The 13852-nt window shown below is 35.6% G+C and overlaps 1 protein-coding gene across 6 annotated transcripts in view; it reads right to left on the bottom strand.

Moving 5' to 3' along the window:
- DIAPH2 (diaphanous related formin 2) overlaps positions 1-13852 on the bottom strand; it is a 968119-nt gene that overhangs the window by 666114 nt on the left and 288153 nt on the right. For all 6 annotated transcript variants that reach the window (XM_040266684.1, XM_040266683.1, XM_040266685.1 and 3 more), the window contains one exon: positions 2234-2344. In XM_040266684.1, coding sequence (XP_040122618.1) covers positions 2234-2344 — 111 coding nt within the window. The remainder of the gene's footprint in view (positions 1-2233; positions 2345-13852) is intronic.

Genomic DNA, 13852 nt, shown 5'->3' with positions numbered 1-13852 from the left:
AGTCCACGGGGTCACAAAGGGTCAGACACGACTGAGCGACTAAGCACAGCACAACTCAATTTCTTGAGAATCAGAAAATTACTTAGCCATATTTCACTTTATTGTCATAGAAAGAAAAAGAAAACATTGAGAATCCTTGTAGGTTCTATTCCAAAATTTGAGTAGGCAGAAACAGAACACTTCTCACTTTCCTCTTGCTGAGGAATCATTGAGACCTAAGAATTAGGGCATACTGAAGAGATAATGGTAGTTAAAGAAAACTCTAACTGGAAGCATGTTTAGAAGTACAGGGTACGTACCAAAATATATAGCAGCTATAGGGCCAATAGGAAAGTGCAGCTAAGAAACACTGATGCAAAACCTTAGCTGTCAATGCAACCAAATGAAAAATACCATGAGACCAGTGAATAGCAGAGATGAGCACATCCTGACAAAAGTACAAAACATAAGCACGAGAGCTCTTATGTACACTTTCTGAAAAGATGAGGACTTAAATAAATTGAGAGTCACCATTTTCTTGACCAGTCATTCAGTAGTATAAGGTGGAAAATGAATGTTCAATTATAGACAAAGGGAAATAAAAGCTGGGAGAGGAACAACAACAACAAAGGCAGAAAAACACCACGTATTAGTAAATGACTAGAGAATGCTCAGGAGCCCCTGAGGCCAACAAGTGTCCAAAGACATGATTATTCTCCCAGAAACAGAGGAACAATCCCTGGAGGACAAAGATGGAAAGTAGTGAGTAGGCAGCTCAAAAGCACACTAGAACCCAGACTGTAATATTACCTCCATAATTACACACTGTAATATTAGCTACATAAGGCCACAGTCTTTTCATGAGGAGAGATTTGTGAGAAAAGCAGAATAAATCTGTAACATACACTATTAACTAGTGAATGTCGCTAAGTTAATTACGTGTGGGAAGAAAGTGTTAGTCACTCAGTCGTGTGTGACTCTTTGGGACCTCATGGATTGTAGTCTGCCAGGCTCCTCTGTCCATGGGGATTCTCCAGGCAAGAATACTGAAGTGGGTAGACATTCCCATCTCCAGGGTATCTTCCCAACCCAGGGGATCAAACCCAGGTCTCCTGTTTGGCAAGTGGATTCTTTACCGTCTGAGCCACCAGGGAAGTCCCAAGTTAACCTCATACTGAACCTCTCAGGTCACATATGATTCACTGCAACCAATTCCTTGGTTTATAAAGTCATGGATGAAAGAACCACTCAAAGTGGAACTGACATAGAAATTTCTAAAACTGCATAGACTCAATCGTATTAAAATAGGTCTCAATGGACTTAATTATATATTTTATGATGATGAGTTTTAACTACTTTCAGTTAAGATCATCAGAATACAAGTTACAGATGCATGCTACACACTAATTTCTCACCAGGAAATTTCCCTGATTTTAGTTACTTCTAATACCCTAGGAACACCTTATATACATGCTCATTGACATTTGTTTTGTTTTTTTCTTTACAGGGTCCTTTTAGTCCCTTCTGCTACTTTTACTTCTTATTTATCTCATATGGCATGAGTAGATTAAATAAAGAGACTAGTGAGATTTTGCTTATCTCTTTTAACAATGCCATGGCCTTAAACAAACTCCTTCATCAGTTAACATAATAAAGTCATGGCAGCTGCATATCTATTTATAGAATAACTGTGTTGATTTATCCTAGAACAAGCTTATAGTTATTTGAAAAATAACAGCATCATAATTAGAGCCAATAACCACACTCAATTTAAGAAATAAAACTGATTTTCTTTTAGAAAAGTTGCTACAGAATTGGTAGTGAGAAAACAATTTTTGTTATGTATCTAGAATATATTAATCAAAATTCAGTGCATACTTATGTTGAATATAAAGGAAATCAATCTAAGTTATCAAAGAGGAGAGCAAAAAATTTTTATTGAATATTGAAATGGCAAAAAACAAAATATCAGTCTTTTATCTTCTCAGAATTCAAAGTCAAAGAAAAGAAGTTCCCTTTGACTTTAAGGAAACCAAAAAGTCATCACTTCTGGACATATCATTAGCTGAATTCTGAATCATCAGCTGTATGTTGAGACTAATAATACTGCAATATCCAAAAGCTTGCAAAGCATCTAATGCTTTATAAAAGAAAACAGAAAGGCACATTTACTTACTTGGCTGCAAGTACTTTTGTCTAAAGAGAGAAAAACATTAAAGTTCGTAAGCATTATAAAAGTGCACATTCCACTTACTGGTAACATTGTTTTTAGTCCTGAACGAAGGAATTCATTCCTTAAATGTATTCGAAAATCAAGCTCATAAGGAGATGTGACAAGCGCATTTATAAACTGCATGCAGGCCACCTGCAATTATAAAGTAAACTGTGTTAAAAAAAAAGTTCATTTAATTAAAGAAATACTTAATGCTTTCGGATAACATTTTTTCCAGATACTAAAGGCATACAAACATACATTATGAAATATATTAAGAAAGGCAAATATTTATATAAGTATAATGACTATGACTTTATAGTAGAAACAAAGAAATTAACAATAAAGTTTCGATGTTCAGAGCAATTCTAATGAAGGTAAAATGCATGGTCAAGTACTGCTGTATTTTGCTAAACTATATGAAGGAATATGATATTTTCTCTGAAAAACTCAAATTTCCAACAGTGTGGATATAGAGCCCTTTAAAAAGATCATAAAATGTATCTTCCATTTCCAGCTGTCCTCAGCATGTACTTGGTCTCAATTCTATATGATTGTAAACACTTTCCTAAAATAAATCATATAAAGTTTTGAAAGTATGATATTAAAGAGTAGTGATAACTTAGAGATATTATTACACTGATTTATACTTGTTTCATTCTGTTATTAAATGGATCTGCACAAAATATAGACTATTAAAATATATGATTAAGATGAATTAATTTACTACATAAAAAATGAATGCAAGTGAATTAATATCAACTAGAAGGCACAGTGACAGAAATACTCATGTGCATTGCATGATAAAGTAAATATAAGAGCTTGTTTTCAAGTAAACATGATTCTTTACTTAGATTGATGCTAGAAAATGGGTTTTGGATTTCCTCTGATATTGTGCCTCCTTATTAAAAAAGAGGGGGGAGTTATTTTCTGGTAATGGCAAGCTAGTAGAGTATCAACCAAATGCTAATTGTCAGGTATTCCAAAGATTTTCCTCATTTTTAAAAAATGCTCAAGTCTAAGGCAATTGGCTGATAGTTTAACTGAAGAGCTGCACATTGCAACTGATTATTTTTAAAGTACATAATGAGTAGTTAAGAGTGTTCAAAGAGCTGAATGCAAGGGGACCTCTGGAAAATATCGGATTTAGTAAAGATGCTAACTATATATAGAAGGGAACACAAATAATTCAATAGTTAGTATGAGAAAAACACCAGCAAAAGAAAAATATTTCAAATGTTATTCTGACTTGACCTTATCTAGACCTGTCATTATGATAGTGTTTTTTCAAGTACAGATAAAATATTAAAAGGTATATTGGTTTTATTTTTATATCTTTATGTTATACAGTTAAGCTGCTTTGGGGTGGATTAGCCTATCCAGCTCACATCCAGGTTCAAAATTCAAAAGTTGTAGGCATTAAAGGGGATGATCAAGGTTGTCTTTAACATTATTAGCTACCTAAAAGATAATTAAAGAATGTAGTCCAATTTCTATGAATGCTCAAATGTCAAGCTAAATCACTGAGACATCTGACTAAATATTTGCCATTGACTTGGCATTACCTTAAAAGTCATATCAGGTAAGTTATTATGATGCTTATGCCTTAATGTGTTACTTAACCTTCCTATTCATAATAAGAAAATGTTTAAGTCTTCAAATAGTTTAAATAGGCTGGAATATAAGTTTGCACACCATACATGTCTATAGCTATATTATCATTGTATTTGCATGACTGATTCTTGTTACGTTACAACTATGACCTGACCGAACAAGCCAAAGTACATGTCCAATCCAAAATTAATAGAGAGAAAAGTTGCCATCTGCTAGGATTGTTTTTGCCAGAAGAAATTCTAGCTTAATGGCTTGTATTAATATCCTACAAGTAAAGAGAACATTTCCATAAAAAAATTAATGAGTCTTGGAATTGTACCTTTATACAATAAAAATATTTGGATCAGGAAATAATAAAAATAGTAAAAGTCAAAAAAATAATGAATGTAACAACATCTAAATAATTCCACATTTAGTAAAATAAATGTTGCAATGCTATTAAATACTTAACATGTAATGTATAAATATTGAATATATAACTAAATGTGGAAAGTAAAGTTACAGCCATTGACTATAGTATAAAATGATTAGCAAATACTTTGAAGTTAGTATTTTAAACAGGTAAGAGCACTGATTTATCAACGTACTATTTGTTATCAAATTCTAATGGATATTTAATTAATTACAAATAACAAGATGAATATTCATACTATCATTTCATTTTCCAACATAATCTGCTAAAGCAATGGTCTTTAAGAGGAACATCTATATTGAATTGTTATGGAGAACAAAAAATCTTTTTAATTATCTCCACCTCTTTATACTACTGTACAATTACTGCCCAGGAGCAAAATCAATCCAATTGTCACTATTTACAATTAAAAAGTTAAATTTTTAGAGTGTAATTAGTTTAAAGGGATGAATATATTATTACTTAATTATAAACTTGAAATATCCATTTTGTAGATTCTGAATTTATAGCTAACTACAAACTCCCAAATTATTATCATCATTATTATTTTCTATTAGCTTTTGTTACCAGACAACTTAGGAGTTTTACATAACATAATTCACCATCTAATCTCATCCTTACAACAACCATATGAAGTGTTACTATTATACTCATTTCACAGTTGATGAAGCTAAGACTCAAAGCAAATAATTTATACAAGGTCACACAGAAAGGAGGAAACTTATGATTCTAAACCATGTAACTTTACTCCAAATACAATTTCCAGAACATTCAGATGCCTAACCAACTCCATTCCTAGACTAACACACCAAAAGATTTTAAGGATGGGTAAGATAATAAAATTTAACTAGCGCATCATATTTAATATATTCGTGCTGCTGCTGCTGCTAAGTCGCTTCAGTCGTGTCCGAGTCCGTGCGACCCCACAGACGGCAGCCCACCAGGCTCCCCCGTCCCTGGGATTCTCCAGGCAAGAACACTGGAGTGGGCTGCCATTTCCTTCTCCAATGCATGAAAGTGAAAAGGGAAAGTGAAGTCACTCAGCCGTATCTGACTCTTGGCGACCCCATGGACTGCAGCCCACCAGGCTCCTCCATCCATGGGATTTTCCAGGCAAGAGTACTGGAGTGGGGTGCCATTGCCTTCTCTGATTTAATATATTAGGAATACCTAAATTTGAAACTACAGGTTAATTAGAAAAACATTTATTTTAACAGTATGTTGTTTAGTATATAAAGTTGTTATTATATGTCAATTAGACCAATAAAAATGAAGTCATCATCATAATACATAATGGAAGGAAAGAAGAAAAGGAAAACAGAGGAAGAGAGAGAAGGAAGGAAAGAGGGAGGGAGAAAGAGAGGAGAGGAGATAGAAAATCGTCCCTGGAATGTGTTAGATTTTACTGTACATAATATAAACAATGATCTATGGGCAGTGTCAATCATCCAACATAATGGCCTCTCACTCTCCTTAACCTGTTGCCAGTCCCACTCCCTCCACTCCTTATTCAGCATGGATGTGCCTGCAAATACATCATACACACACATACACACACACACAAGCATGCTATTCAATATGAAGCCACTAACTACAATTTAAATGTAGCTTGATTACAACTAAGTAAATTTAAAATCCAGTTGCTTGGTCTCATTAGTCACAATTCAAATGTTCAACAGCCACATGTGGCTAGTGGCTCCCATACTGGACAGCACGGATATAGGAGTCTGCAAAGTCTGACCACATAGCACTGCACTGGACACATTAAATTAAAAACAGTTCTGTCCCAATATCTAAAACCTAAGCTCCTAGGGGGAAAACACATTCCCGAATAATGAAACTTTCAAAATTGGTATGTTCAACTTCCAAGTATACAAATTTTTAAGAGCATGATTGAAGGATATTGTCCTCTTTCAATGAAAAATTAATCTACTTTCAAAAAACAAAAATCTAACTCCAGAGATAGAAAATAAAAAATTATGAGGTTCAAAAGCTAGAAAGAACATAAAATACACCAATCCAATCTTCTCATTTACAGATGAGGAAACTGAAAGCCTAGGAAGACTACCTCATTTGCCCCAAGACTTTATAGCGAATGTGTTAGTCTGTGTTAGTTGCTCAGTCGTTTCAGACTCTGCAAGCCCTTGGACTATAGCCTGCCAGGTTTCTCTGTCCATGGGATTTTCCAGGCAAGAATACTGGAGGGGGTTGCCATTTGCTTCTTTAGGGGATCTTTCTGATCCAGGGATAGAACCTGGGTCCCCCGTATTGCAGAGAGACTCTTTACCATCTGAGTCACCAGGGAAGTCCATATAGCTAATAAGAAGCCACAAAGATTGGATTTGAATACAGGTCTCATGACTTTTAGTCTTGAAATCTTTCTACCACCCTACAGTGCACAAACTTGGCACTGCTGAAGAGCATTTTCCCCTGTACTGGAAAGAAAACAAGTGCCTTTGAAATGAAATCACAAATTTCACTATCTAGATTTCATCTCCTGCTTATTTTCTTTATAATGCATCTAAGGTTCAAAATGGTCTGCCACATCTGTTTTAAATCCAGCTTCCGTAAGAATTAAAATTGTAAAAGTCATAAGAAGTCTGAATTTTTTTCATTATTGATAAACATGCTCGGCTAGAACCAAGATTCTGATTTTTGACCAGTAAAAATAATTGCTGTATTTGCAATGTTATTAAATGATCTCCTTATAGGGAGATACCTATACAATAAACCCACTGAATAAATGCATTAACATGTAGATAAAAGCTTGGTGCATGTGACAAAGCCTCCAAGAATTTGTGCCATGTATAATTATACTAAATTGAGTTACTATCAGTTTTTCCATAACATTATAAGCCTTCCTTTACTGCAACAGTCTACCTTCTTTCTACAATAATCACCCATTCTTCAGTCAGAGGATACTAGTATCTGCATTATCAGGTGTGGGGTATGGTATAGAAAGTGAAATATCACAAAATTGATTTTAAACTTCCTAAAGATATGGCTCTAAATTTGTTTATGGTTTTCTTTGTAACCCCTAATTGCTCCCGATAAAAAGTTTAAAATATAACAGGTATATTATATTACCTTCACTGTTCACCTGAAACTATCACAGCATTGTTAATCAGCTGTAACCCATACAAAATAAAAAGTTGAAAAATATACATAATGGGTAATAGTCATTAAACATTTCTAAATTTATTGACATGAGACATTACTATAAATAGAAACTGCATTCAGTTTCTTACTTAAGTGATAGAGAGGGGAAATATTTAAAAGTAAATTATCCGCATTAAATTCCTTGGAAAATGCTAGAACCTTTATTTTAACTCACCAACTCTGAAAACTATACAAACATATATCTGTCTGTGTGATCACAATTCATAGAGCTGCTGCTGCTGCTGCTGCTGCTAAGTCGTTTCAGTCGTGTCTGACTCTGTGCGACCCCATAGATGGCAGCCCACCAGGCTCCGCCATCCCTGGGATTCTCCAGGCAAAAACACTGGAGTGGGTTGCCATTTCCTTCTCCAATGTATGAAAGTGAAAAATGAAAGTGAAGTCGCTCATTCATAGAGCTATGGAGTACAAAAACTGCCAACTCCAGGACATTCTCAAAACAGATTATCCATATTGGCATTAGCTCTGATGAATTGTGCTTTTAAAATGTTATTGACACTGTCAAATATTGACCTTATTAGGTACTTTGTTGACATTAACAAGGTCTTTCTTTATCCCAGCCCAGCAGGAGTTAGGAAGAAAGATAGTTTGAGTCAAAGTAAGTGTCAACCAAGAAAGACACAAATATACAGAGAAAGTTAATTAATTCAAAAAATGGAGAATTCCAGGCACAGCAACGCCATGTATGAAGATATGGAGGTAGAAGGATGAAATAGCATGAAATGTTCAGGAAATTGGGTACAAGCTGACTGGCCCAACTCTATATGTAGCAGAGTAATAGAATATGAGGTTAGAGATTTAGCAAATGTTAGATGATGAAGTATTTTTTGTAGACTAGCATTAGACTTTACTCCTAGGGACTCTGGGAAGATATTATAGGATTTTTAGCAGTGATATAACAAAAACTGGCTTCCCTGGTGGCTCAACAGTAAAGAATCTGCCTGCCAATGGAGCAGACATGAGTTCTATCCCTGGGCCATGAAGATCCCCTAGAGAAGGAAATGACAACCCACTCCAGTATTCGTGCCTGCCAGGATAGAAGAGCCTGGCAGGCTACAGTCCATGTGGTCACAAAGAGTCAGATAGGACTTAGTAACTAAACAACAACATAAAGGAACTGTATTTCAAAAGTATACCTTGTGGGAAATGATTTACAAGGGGATGGAATGAAGGGTAGAAGATATTTAAGAATCTACAGAAATGAAAAACATTGAGATGTGACAATGCCCTGAACAAAGAAGTGGTGGGTAGGGGTGGGGGCAGTGGGGAGACCCTATGAAAAGGAAGGGAAATACGGTGCTAAGGCTGTAGAACTGGTAGCATTTGGTGACGGAGGTAATGTTGATGGAGAAGAGAAGATCTGAAGATGACTATTTATTTCTGGTTCATGATACCTGGTGGACAATGCCAAGGTTAACCAGGATGGGCAAAGAAGAGAAAAGCAGGTCAAAGTTGAAGAGACTGGAACAGGATAGACAGGATGAAGAAAAGAAGATAGGACAGTTAAGGACCATATTGAACTTGAAATCCAATAAGGAAGCAAGTGAATATATGGGATCTGTGAGTCAGGATGTATTTGGAAGAGAAGAGTTCAGAGAGATTCATCTCATAGAAGCGCTGGAGGAAGTCATAAGGATAGATTAGGCTGCCATGAATAATGTACAGAATGAGCAAAGGGCCAGAGTAAAGGATCAAAGGACTAAGGATAAAACTCTAGGAAGAAGTACATTTTATGGCCAAGCATAGACAAAAAAGATCTTCAATGTAACAAAGAGGTAAAAGAAAACAAGGAGAGCATGGCATCACAGAAGTTGAGGGAGGAGAGAGCTTAAATAGAGTGACCAATAGTGCTGAATGGTGCTGGAGAACCCTTATGATGACTTCCAAAGTGTTGTTGCTTTCTATATTTATGGAAGTCACTAGTGAACTCCCATTACCAAAAACGATGGATTTGGCAATTACTCAACTTTGAAACAGATTTAAAATGAAAGACATTCTTTTTTTAAGTCAAGTTATTTTTGTACTTGAAACATGATTACATTGTATAAATATCTCTATACAACCCCTTATTGTACTAATTCTACTTTTAAAATGATAGTAGTATAAAACTATCAATATATCAAACAAGTTTCCTCAGTAATATCAGACATTTCTTCAACACAGTATTTAACATGCTCATTTATTTTTGCACAAATTTCCTCACTATTCAAAGCTCCAGTACCTCATTTTATCATAAATGTGCAACTATTGACAAATGATAAATCATTTCTCCAAAGCTACTTCCTCATCCGTGATGGTTTGAGTGCAAATTTACAAATAGACTTAGAGTAAATTCTCTACAGTTGAGAATCACTGTGGAAAGATCTGCACTTCAAAGAATCAGTCAATACTTCTGTGGGGTTTGTCTATTAAAGCATGAGTATGTTTTGGAATGGAACTCTTTCTGAAGTGAATTCTTTAATTCGACATTCTTAAAATATCTTAAATATAACTCATTATTATTTTTTTTGCTGACTCAGGGGCATGATTAAATATATGAGTTAGTGAAAGATGACAGAACACATAGATGCCCTCAGGAGCTATTGCGATATATAGGGCTATTTTCCCTGAGACCAAATGAAACTAAATGTTATAATTTTTGAATTACAGTTCTACTCTTTCATTATGTTTCTATCTCCTCGCCCCTTGCTTTCGTTTTCTCACCTGTTGCCTCTTGATCATCTCAGTGCACAAGTCTGGCATAAAGCATTTTCCAACTTCCCAACTCATGCTTCTTGTCTGCTATGGATAGACAATTGGGCCCAAGAAGATACCACAGAGAGACAGGCTCTGATTAAAGACTAAAAGTCTTTGTCATCATGAGGCTTACTTGGTGTACCTGGTGACACTTTGTAGATTGCTCATATTTTCTTTTTCTTTTACTTCCTTTTTGGTTCCAAGTTATATTCCAAAATGATAAATCTCTCAAAACGGTGAGGTCAGGGTAAGTGAATCAACCATGTATTCACTTTTGTGTACCATACCTAATTATAATATGCACAATTTGTGAATTCTCTTAAATGTGTTAGATAATATTTTTTAGATGTATTAAGTCAAAATAAAAACACTTCTGCACACAGCTTCTGAAATACTTTAAGACATATTGCACGTTTCAGAGTAATACCAGCCTGTGAAGACTAGGGCTTTTCTTGTAATATCTCATTGGAGGTTAGCTATATGACTTTCTCTTTCTATAAACAACTATTATTTGGAGGAATAAATTAGGAGCTGGGGACCAACATATACACACTACTACACATAAAATAGATAACTAATAAGGACCTACTGTATAACACAGGGAATTATTATCAATATCTTATAATAACCTATAATAGAAGAGGATATAAAAATATATACATGTCTGTGTGTATGATATATAAAGCTGAATCACTTTGCTGTACAACTGAAACTAACACAACATTGTAAATGGACTATACTTCAATATAAATATTTTTAAATAACAAAAATAAGTTAAAGGGGAAAAAAAATTATTAACACTCAGTATACCCTAGCTTTTCCTGCTGGGCTACATAAAAATTAGTTTCAACTATATGTTGGTATTAGCTCACTCTGTCTTCTCTGAAGGGACTGGCAGACTACTGTGGTCTCTCTTTTTACCTCCTGGAAACCCTTCTCCTGTCTCCCACTCTACCATATTACTGGTTTTCTATCAGCAAAGATAATTTTCTGGAAAATTCCTGTTGATCCTTCAAGACCCAATTAAAGCATCACTTCATCACTGAAGCCTTCCCTGACTTATGCAGAATATACCTAAACTTGCCTTCCTTTGTATCCTCATTAAACCTTACCAGGACAAAAGGGACATGGCTGGAAGAAGCACTGCTATTCCAAGCGAAGTGTCCTGCATGATAAAATGTCTGGGGGCATTTAAAAGTCTACAGCACATTTGGAAAACACAAGGTTTAGTATGGCTACAACCGATGGCACATTTGGGAGAATGCTGGGGCCTAAGGCCAGAATGCTAGGTTGGGGCCACACTGAGAGAGCTCATTCATCGTGTTTAGGATTTTCACTTTTATCAAGCAATGGGTATAGGCTTCTAGGAATGCTACTGTTAGAATCAGATTTACTCTTGAAGGATAACTGACAACAGTACAAAACACTTGTCTGGAGGGGAAGAATCTATCAGTTCGGGATACTAATTAGAAAGTAGCTAGAATAATATTGCTTGGAGAATATAAATGCAGTGGAGATGGTGAAACTGGATCGATTAATAGTCTTTTGTAAGACTTGATGATTAATTGGATGTAGGGAACAAAGAAGAAAGAAGTTTTAAGGAAAACCAAAGGTTAGCCAGAAAATGATACCTCTATATTATCTAAAATGAGAAAGACAAGAAAAAGAGATTTCTTTTGGGCGGAAATCATATTAATGGAAAGAGAAATGAGCCAATTTTACTAAGAGGAGGTAGCATACGCTGGTTAAAAGAAGTACTCTGGAGCCAGATACCCTAGGGTCTAATTGGGCTTTACCTCTTATTTACTATGTTACCCTGGAGAAGTTACCTAACCTCTATGAGCCTCAGCTTACTCATCTATTAAATGGGGATACTATTTCTCCATCACTCTCAGAGAATTAGTATGAGATTTAAAAAGAGGTAACATATTAAAGTATTTAGAACATCAGCACATGGTTTATAAAAGCTAATTTGGCTTTCATATTTTTATGATGCTTCTAAAATATGCAGTTAGCTATTTGGACAGGTAGGTTTGAATACACACATGAGCCACACAAACTCTGGGGAATCATTAGAATACAGTTGGATTTTATTAAAGATAAAGAAGCAATTGAGAGTGATCAGATATATTTGTACATATAAATGTATATGTATTTGAGCCTATATATGTGGGTACATATCTACATATATACAAAAATGATGACAGAATAGGACCAAGCAAAGAACATAAGGAATAAAATATCCAAGAAGAAATGCACAAAGGAGATAGACAAAGTACAATTAGGGGTAGTCAGAGAGTAAGGGGCCGATGGTGCCTAGAAAGGCAAAGGTAGGAAAATTCTCAAGAAGGGAGCCATCAGGATTGGAAAGAAGTCACTGGATTTGAAATTCAAGAACCACTGTCATCAGTCTTTTTAAGAACTATGAAAACGTTGAGCTGTGAAAGTTAATTTAGGAAACAGAGAAAACAAGTATGGATGAGTCTTTCACAGACTTAGACTATAAAATGAAAAAGGAAGATGAGAGGCTACTTCAAAAGATAAGAAGGATCAAAAGAAGGCATGGGAACCTTGAGAAGTATGGAGAGACTTGAGAAGGCTACTCAGCTGAAGGAAAGTCAATGAACAGAGAACATACAAAGATATATGATTTATTGTCTATTTCTTGAACTACTGAAGATAATGAAACTCCTATCATAGGTACAGAATTTAATTTTTTTTTTTATTTTTACTTTACAATTCTGTATTGGTTTTGGCATACATTGACATGAATCCACCACGGGTGTACATGCGTTCCCAAACATGAACCCCCCCTCCCACCCCCCTCCCCACAACATCTCTCTGGGTCATCCCCGCGTACCAGCCCCAAGCATGCCGTATCCTGCATCAGACATAGACTGGCAATTCGATTCTTACATGATATTATACATGTTTCACTGCCATTCTCCCAAATCATCTCACCCTCTCCCTCTCCCACTGAGTCCAAAAGTCCGCTATACACATCTGTGTCTTTTTTGCTGTCCTGCATACAGGGTCATCGTTGCCATCTTTCTAAATTCCATATATATGTGTTAGTATACTGTACTGGTGTTTTTCTTTCTGGCTTACTTCACGCTGTATAATCGGCTCCAGTTTCATCCATCTCATCAGAACTGATTCAAATGTATTCTTTTTAATGGCTGAGTAATACTCCATTGTGTATATGTACCCCAGCTTTCTTATCCATTCATCTGCTGATGGACATCTAGGTTGTTTCCATGTCCTGGCTATTATAAACAGTGCTGCGATGAACATTGGGGTACATGTGTCTCTTTCAATTCTGGTTTCCTCTGTGTGTATGCCCAGCAGTGGGATTGCTGGGTCATATGGCAGTTCTATTTGCAATTTTTTAAGGAATCTCCACACTGTTCTCCATAGTGGCTGTACTAGTTTGCAATCCCACCAACAGTGTAGGAGGGTTCCCTTCTCTCCACACCCTCTCCAACATTTATTGCTTGCAGATTTTTGGATCGCAGACATTCTGACTGGTGTGAAGTGGTACCTCATTGTGGTTTTGATGACCTAGAAAACCTCTGTGAGAAGTTAATAACCTGTTTGAAATCTAAAAAGGATGGGGGAGGGGGTATGGTTGTTATTTAAAAATAATATTAGTCCTGTATTTTAACAGAATTAATTCAGATACTATAATAACATTTTGAGAAGTCTCAGGATGCAGAAATAGA

This window comes from Oryx dammah, unplaced genomic scaffold (genome assembly GCF_014754425.2).
Source record: "Oryx dammah isolate SB20612 unplaced genomic scaffold, SCBI_Odam_1.1 HiC_scaffold_23, whole genome shotgun sequence".
NCBI lineage: Eukaryota > Metazoa > Chordata > Mammalia > Artiodactyla > Bovidae > Oryx > Oryx dammah.
This window is presented reverse-complemented; position numbering and strand designations above follow the sequence as displayed.